The sequence below is a fragment of the Nicotiana sylvestris genome, chromosome 9 (assembly GCF_000393655.2).
Source record: "Nicotiana sylvestris chromosome 9, ASM39365v2, whole genome shotgun sequence".
NCBI classification, from domain to species: domain Eukaryota; kingdom Viridiplantae; phylum Streptophyta; class Magnoliopsida; order Solanales; family Solanaceae; genus Nicotiana; species Nicotiana sylvestris.
Window position 1 is genome coordinate 2,458,752 of NC_091065.1, and position 8,137 is coordinate 2,466,888.

The 8,137-nt window shown below is 42.2% G+C and overlaps 1 protein-coding gene across 1 annotated transcript; it reads left to right on the forward strand.

Annotated features, from left to right (window-relative positions):
• Positions 1 to 5,198: 5,198 nt before the first annotated feature.
• On the forward strand, positions 5,199 to 5,666 carry LOC138876953 (uncharacterized). Its single transcript, XM_070156232.1, has one exon. The coding sequence runs from the start codon at positions 5,199 to 5,201 to the stop codon at positions 5,664 to 5,666; it is 468 nt and encodes a 155-aa protein (XP_070012333.1).
• Positions 5,667 to 8,137: the final 2,471 nt, after the last annotated feature.

Sequence of the window (8,137 nt, forward strand, 5' to 3'; positions counted from 1 at the left end):
CACCTAGCATGTGCGCCACCTCAAAATAGTCACATGACGCAAAATCCGGGGTTTCATACCCTCAGGACTAGATTTACAATCGTTACTTACCTCAAACCAATCAAATCTCTACTTCGTGATGCTTTTGCCCTGTTACAAAAATCCGACTCCATATCGGTGTTCAAAGCTCAAAATTTCATATTATGAAACTTTAGGTCAAAACCCCCAATTTCCTCTCTAAAATTTCTCAACCAATTGCAAAAATCGATGATAGATTCATGGAATATAACCAAAACCGAGTAGAGAACATTTACCCCAATGCATATGGTGAAATTTGCTTCAAGAATCGCCTTAATCCGAGCTCCATAGCTCAAAAAATGCAATAATTTCCGAAACCCTCGAAATAGAGTACTTTATAATCACTGGGCGAATAAATGAATTGTGATCGGGGAAATACCCTCGCGATCGCATAAAGAAAAATGCACTGGCCCTAAAAATACACTATGCGATCATGTATATACGAGCGCGATCGCGAATAGCTGACTCCTCAAAGCTACACGATCACATCCTTCCCACTGCGACCGCATATAGTAGCACCTGACCCCAGCTCCTGCCCCAAATACTCTATGTGAACGTGGCATTAGCCTCGCGTTCGCGACCTACAACATTCCTCGACTATGCGATCGCTTTCCTGCCTTCCCGAGTGCATTGAAAAAAAAGGCTCAGCCCCAACTAAGCTTATGCGATCACAATCTGACCTCCGCGATCGGGATTAAGGAAACCAGAAGCCCAGAATTCTGCAGAACTAGTAATGCATAATGAAGGAGAAATAGCCCGAAATCAATCCGAAACATGCCCGGGCCCCTTGGGTACTCACACAACCAATGCCGAAACCTTTCAAATCATGTCTGATTGACCTTATATTTTGCAGACAAGCCACATTAGATATTGGGAATGATAATAGGCTATATAGATGATATTTACACTCTAAATGTACCATACTTTATTGTTGTTTTAAAGGCTAAATGATAATAAAATACTCTAATTAGTGTTCTTTTTATTCGTAGGGACTAATTCAAGTTAGAAAGAAACTATGGAGTATTTTGGAGCCAATAATGTGGATAAAAGGCCAATCAAGAAGAACCCAAGCAAAAATAATCAAGGAAGAGGCAAAGGAGGACTGGGCTTGATGCCACCGCGACCGCGGCTGGACCGCGATAGGCCAAGAAAGCAAGGCAGAATGGTTACGTTTCACCACGGTCGTGCCGCGTTTTGCCGCGGCCATGATCGACTGTGTAACTGCCCAAATATTTGTGACTAAAGTGTATATCGGGGAAAACTTATCCCAAACCTTTATAAACTTAACAAACTCGCCCAAGCAAAGGCTAAGCTTGTTTTTAGAATGATTTGGAGGCAAGAACAAGTGTGAGAAAAGTAATCAACCATTAGAGTTATTCATTTCTCTCTTTGTTATTTCAATTGCGCATTATGAACACTTTTGTAGTTTTATCTTGCTTTGATATGAGTAGCTAATTCCTAAGTCTAGGGTTTTGATGGAACCTATTGAAGGATTAACTTCATGTTATGTTACAATAGTTTTCCCGATTTAATCTCTATTTGTTCAACTATGTTCTTGTTGTAGTTAATTAATAGGATCCTTAATTAGCTGTGCATATTTAGTATGTATTACTTGGGAGAGAGTGCATATTTAGGTAATTGTCGAACATCACCACTCCCAAAGTATATGAGAGATCAATAATCGAGGGTTTAAAGGCGAGATTAGGGATAATAAAGTCTTGGGTGCGATCCAAACTGAGCTGTATTAAAAGCCAGCTAGCGTAACTTAGGAGAGTGCGTCTAGTAAATTATCGTGATTACTCGGAAGAGATTTACGGTAATAAGAGTGCTCATGATCGATATAGACGATTAGGCAAATCTATGTGAAACATAACCGGAAGGGATTCCATCAAGAGGGGAAATCACAACCTTAGATCCTTCTCTTAATTGTTTACAACTTAATCATAGTTAGTCTTTAGTAACTTAATTGCAGTTAGTTATAGTTAGTAGAAATATCCTCAATTGTTATTCAAAACGTTTGGGAAGTTGATTCCGTAGAATTTAGTGAGTCTAATAAGAGTAATTGATAGGTTAATTCCTTTTGGGTTCGACTCTATGCTAAATACTCAGATTATATTTGCAATGTCCGCTTAGTCCTTTTTATAAAGCGTAGTTGGGCGTGATCAAATTTTGGCGCCGTTGCTAGGAAATTAATGGTGTTATCAATTACAATTGAAAGAAATACAAAAATTCTTAGTATAGTAAATTTTCTCTATATCCAATCTACACATTAAAATTTTAACGTTTGTTGACTTGGTTGTACATGTGCATGCCTAGAAACTCATCGAGAACTGGTGAAGTATTTGAAGAATTATCAGATCCCGAGAAAGTTTTCAAGGCCTTGAATTGGGCCAACCGGAAAAATGTACAACAACAAACAACTCAACAATTCGAACCAGACATGGGGGATCACGTGGTAGACCTAGCTGCACGATTAGCGCCAGTGGCATCTCTTGTGCCAGAGGCTGCTCTATGTGACTGAGCACAACCCACAGTAGAGAATTTGGGCACACCGATTTTAGTTCCGCAGGATACAGGCTGAATCGTTTCAGATCACGAACAACATGCTGCACTTGTTGCAAAACAAGGAACTATTTTTGGGGTCACAAATCAAAGATCCTCAACAGAACTTGAAGAATTTCCTGTCATTCTGCAAAACTCAAAGGCAGCCCACCGTAATTCAAGAAGCAATAAAGTTGTTGTTGTTTAAATTCTTAATGACAGGAGCTGCCCAGACTTGGCTAAACTCACTCCCCATTAATTCCATAGCGACTTGGGAGGAGTTAGTCAGAAAATTTGTGAACAAGTTTCATCCACCCAACAAGACTGCTCAACAAATTGATTAAATTTTAAGTTTCAAGTAAAACCCAATTGAGACTCTACAAGAAACATGGGAGCGATTCAAAGGGATGTTGGTTATATGTCCGCACCACGGTATTTTAGATCAGATATTGGGGCAGTGGTTTACATGGGTTCGCATATGGCGTGAAGGGTAATGTTGATGCTTCGGCTAGTGGAGCATTTTTGAGCAAAACATGGAGACAAAGCTAGAGTCTGCTTGAGAAGATGGCCCAGAATTCGGGGTGGACAACCAGGAATGCACCTATCACTCCAGTAGTTCACCCAGTGCCCTTAGATCCATTCAACACTCTTGCTGAAAACATGGCCACATTAATGACACAGATGAATATACTCACCAAAAAGGTGGAAGAGTCAGGGTAGAAGCAGCAGGTACACATTGTAGATACTACCAATAGGGGTTTATGCATATCTTGCATTAGTCAGCCAATTGGTAACCAGTGGAATGCAGAAAGTGATCATCATCACTACTTTGAGGACATGAATTATGTGTCTAATTACGGAGGCCAGAGAATGGGTGGTCAAAATTAGGTCCAACAAAATCAACCATGCAGGCCAGTCCAGCCACAACTCAGCAATGGGAACATGGGAGGTATGAAACCTCACAGTAATATGGCGCCTTACCAAAGGCCACATGGATATAATAATCAAAATCAACAGCAAGGTTATCATCCTCCTCAGTAGCAGCATGGTGGAAGATAGGAAGATGGGTTTGCTAGACTTGAGGCAATGATGCAACAGGTTCTTGGGCCAAATGCAAAAATAAGTGAAAACGTAGATACACATGAGTCAGCTATTAAGAATATTGAAGTGCAGATGGGCTAGATTTTGATGTCTTTGAATAATCGTCCTCTTGGGTCATTGCCTGCAGATACGCAGGTAAATCCAAAAGATCAAGACCCAAAGCAGCTGATGGTAGTGAGTCTACAGAATAGTAGAGACTTAGACTTGGAGCAAGATCGGGTTCGAGAAATCAAACAAGTTGAGACACTTGTACCAGTGCCTATTGAGCTAGATGAGTCAACGAAACTGACAGAGGTGACAGTACAACCTGCCCAGGAAGAACATAACACACAGATTGAGGCTGAGAAAGAAGCTGAGACAGCCCAGGAATCAGTAGTTGAGGTGCTAGCTGACAAAGAAAATACCCAAAGCATTGGGAAGAAGAGACCCCAAAAAGCATTGTATATACTGATCATGCAGCTCTCAGGTACTTGATTAAGAAGAATGAGTCTAAACCATGCCTGATTCATTGGGTGTTGTTACTGCAAGAGTTCGACCTCGAAATTCGTGACCGTAAGGGCACAAAAAACCAAGTCGCTGATCATATATCACGACTTGAGGGAGCTAAAAACTCAATTGAGGTTGAGGATATTCTGGAAACATTTCCAGACGAGCAGCTGCTCGCTACAAGCCTTGAGGAAGTGCCATGGTATGCAAACTTTGTAAATTATCTGGCAAGCGGTATAGTTCCCTATGACCTTTCCTCTGTACAAAAGAAAAAGTTTTATCGTGATTGTCGCATGTATTATTGGGATAAACCTTATCTGTTTCGAATATGTGTTGATAATATGATCCGAAGGTGTGTCGGAGATAGAACAATCTTCTATTTTGAAGGCATGTCATGCATCAGCGTATGGAGGGCATTTTGGAGGAGTCAGGACGACCGCGAAAGTGCTAGAGGTCGGGTTCTACTAGACAACAGTGTTTAAAGATGCACATCAATGGGTGAAGGGCTGTAATGAATGTCAACGACCTGGGAACATTTCCCGTCTCCATGAGATGCCCATGAACCCAATTCAAGAGGTTGAAGTGTTCGATGTTTGGGGGATTGACTTCATGGGCCCCTTCGTCAGCTCCTTTGAAAATAAGTACATACTTGTTGCTATAGATTACGCGTCCAAATGGGTGGAAGCTGCAACACATCCCACCAATGATGCAAGAGTGGTAGTGGGGCTTTTGAAGAAGAATATATTCACCCGTTTTGGAACCCTGAGAGCTATTATCAGTGATGGAGGCACTCACTTCTGCAATAGAGACTTTGAGAAGTTGCTAGCGAAGTATGATGTGCGCCACAAGGTGGAAACCCCATATCACTCTCAAACCAGTGGACAGGTTGAAGTGTCAAACAGAGAGATAAAGAGTGTGCTAACCAAGACTGTGAACGCCACAAGAACTGATTGGCGAAAAAGCTAGATAATGCACTCTGGGCCTATATAACTGCTTTTAAAACACCGATTGGTATGTTACCATATAGGTTGGTGTCCGGGAAGGCCTTCCACTTGCTAGTGGAACTTGAACATAGAGCTTGGTGGGCACTGAAACGGCTGAATCTAGACATTGAGGCTGCGGGCACAACGAGAATCACAGAATTACATGAGCTCGATGAGTTCAGATATCTTGCTTCTGAGAGCACAAGGTTGTACAAGGAAAGAATGAAGAGGTTGCACGACAAGAACATTATGGAGCGAAATTTCAACCCCGGGGACATAGTATTGCTCTATAACTCAAGATTAAGGCTATTTCCGGGTAAGCTCAATTCACGATGGTCTGGATTATTTCGAGTGGTCGAAGTATTCCCTTTAGGGGATGTAGAGATCGCCACAGAGAAAGACTCTCATACATTTAGAGTCAATGGGCAGAGATTCAAACTATATACATTCATGAATGAACCAAAGGAAGTGACAGAGATCCACTTGACTGAACCTTAGAGGTCAAGAGAACCTTAAATACGCTTATCTACGTCGTGCCATGATGTTAACTCAGGCGCTACGTGGGAGGCAACCCATGAATGTTGTTGTTTTTCTTTTCTTTTGTAACCTCCTTATGAAAAAAAAGCCCTCATGACCGCGACCACAGCACGACCGCGGCGTGACCGTGGTAAATGAAGAGTATTCCATCTCAGGCTTGCATGATCCACCGCAACTGCGGTGGGACCGCGGCTCGACCACGGTAAAACAAAACATTCTGTCTCTCATTCTTTCATTCACCGTGGTCGCGGTGGGACTGTAGTAATTCGCTATTTCGGTCACCCAGGTAAGTTCGATTTAATTTTTTTTTATTTCTTTTCTTTTCTTTTCTAATTCCCACCCCCTAATAAAATTAAACCAACCGCCCCCTACTTTCACCCATCTACTCTCTCTCTTTACAATCCTAACACCCCTTTTCCATCTTCTTCTTCATCTCTCTCAATCTTCCATCCATCTCCCACTCTCTCTCCCCCAACCTCCATTCCTCTCACCCTTTACTCGAATCAGGTATGTTATAGCTTCTATCTCTTCTCTTGTATTTTTGTTTTAGTTTTATGTTAGTTCAATGCTTTAATTGTGTAGTATTTCTCGTAGATTTTTTCTTTTCTACTTTTTAATGGGTTATGTGCATAATATTGTAGAGAAGTGAGTGCACAATTTTGTAGAGAATTGTGTGATTGTGTGTGTACAACTAATTGTGGTGGGGTGGAATGGTGAAGTACGAATTGTTGATTTGGGGGAAGAATTGATGTTTCCATGGGGCTAGGTGTGTTAGGATAGAGCCTTGCTCACAAGGTATTTGTGAAATTGCCCCAGTGGAGTTGTAATGGATAATGTGACCATGGTAGTGGTGAAGTCTGAGTAACCACCCAGGGTTCACACAACTCAAACCCTCACTAATAGGAGGCTCTATTTTTGGCAAGTACAATGCATCAATACAGGAAGAGACATATCACAGGGTCCTCCGCTAGTGGACAGGGCAGTTCTTTTAGAGCTCAGGGTAAAGCTAGTGTGGAACAGTTTGACCACGCTAGGTTTGTCTCCAAACTAGCTGAGGACAGTTATAATACCAAAGCGTCCAAGAAATTGTTAACTAAAGTGCATATTGACCGGCAAGCCTTGCAAGTGGAATGCCTGAACATCTTTGCTGAGTTGAGAAGGTGTCAGCTGGACTTCTTCTTTAATGAACCGGAGGAGGCGAACATACAAATGGTTAGGGAGTTCTACGCTAACTGCCCAGAGCATGAAAATGGGGTGGTCACCGTACAAAACACCCAGGTAAATGCATCCCTTGAGGGCATCCGCCGAGTGTACCAGCTGCCAGTATTCACTGGGGATGGAGATACTTATATTGCTTATCATCGTCCAACTATCTGGTAGGCACCGATTCTTGAAGCAATATGTGTTCTTGACAGGGAGCATATATGGATAAAGCACTGGATCACATTGAACTCACAATCTCTCAATTGGGGGGATAAGTGTTGGCTCACCATTTTCAACAGCCGTTTGCTACCCTCCAGCAACACTACCGATGTCAATGGGCCATGAGCAACAGTTATCTACTGTTTTATGACCCACCGGGATTTTGATGTCGCCAAGCTCCTTCATGATAAGATGTTCGTTCGCTCCCCAGAAGTACTCAAAGGGTTTTACTTTCCCTCTTTGGTTACCAAGATGTGTCGTGCTGCACGAGTCCCTGAAAATCCAAGAGTAGATAGGAAATTGCCATTGAAATCCCCATTCTAGGCTAGCAAGATCACAGCTGGGAGAGAGCCGGTAGTGATTGCTGAGGATGCTGATGAAGCTGATGAGGATGCTGAGGATGTTGATGCCCCACCACAGTCGAGAGCTGATGAGGCTGGCCCATCATAGACCCGCCGAAGTACCCGCATGACACACTTGGAGCAAGATATGGCTGGTCTCCGCACTTCTGTCACTGACCCGGGTACCAGAGTTGACAATTTGATTACTCAACAGGCCAAGTCAGAGAAAAAGATCATAGGATGGCTCCGGGCACTAGGACGAATGTGCCATATCGATCCTAGCACCATATCTGATAAGGATTGAGCATCAGGGAAATCCCCTTACCTTACTATGCTTTATATTTGTTGACATAGGGACATGCCAAAGTTTTAAGTGTGGGGTGAGGGATGGCTGTTGTTGTAAAAATTGTATAACTTTGTATGTTGTTGTTTTCTTTGTGTTTGTTTGGTATTGTTGGGTTATGTTAGTTAACTTCGACTTGTCCCGAAGACGGACTCCTCTCTATAAGTCTCTTGAGGGATATAAGTCGAAAAAAAATAGGAATATGGGGACTCTTCCTGATGACGGATCTTTTAGACAGTTTCTTGAGGGAAGTAAGTCTAAAGAAAATACCAAAAAGATTTTTTTTGTTTTAGGTAGTGAGGTAACTCCCCCTTGAATTTTCTTTG

Coding starts and splice junctions, on each gene's coding strand:
- LOC138876953 (XM_070156232.1), top strand. CDS start 5,199: ATGTTACCATATAGGTTGGTGTCCGGGAAGGCCTTCCACTTGCTAGTG.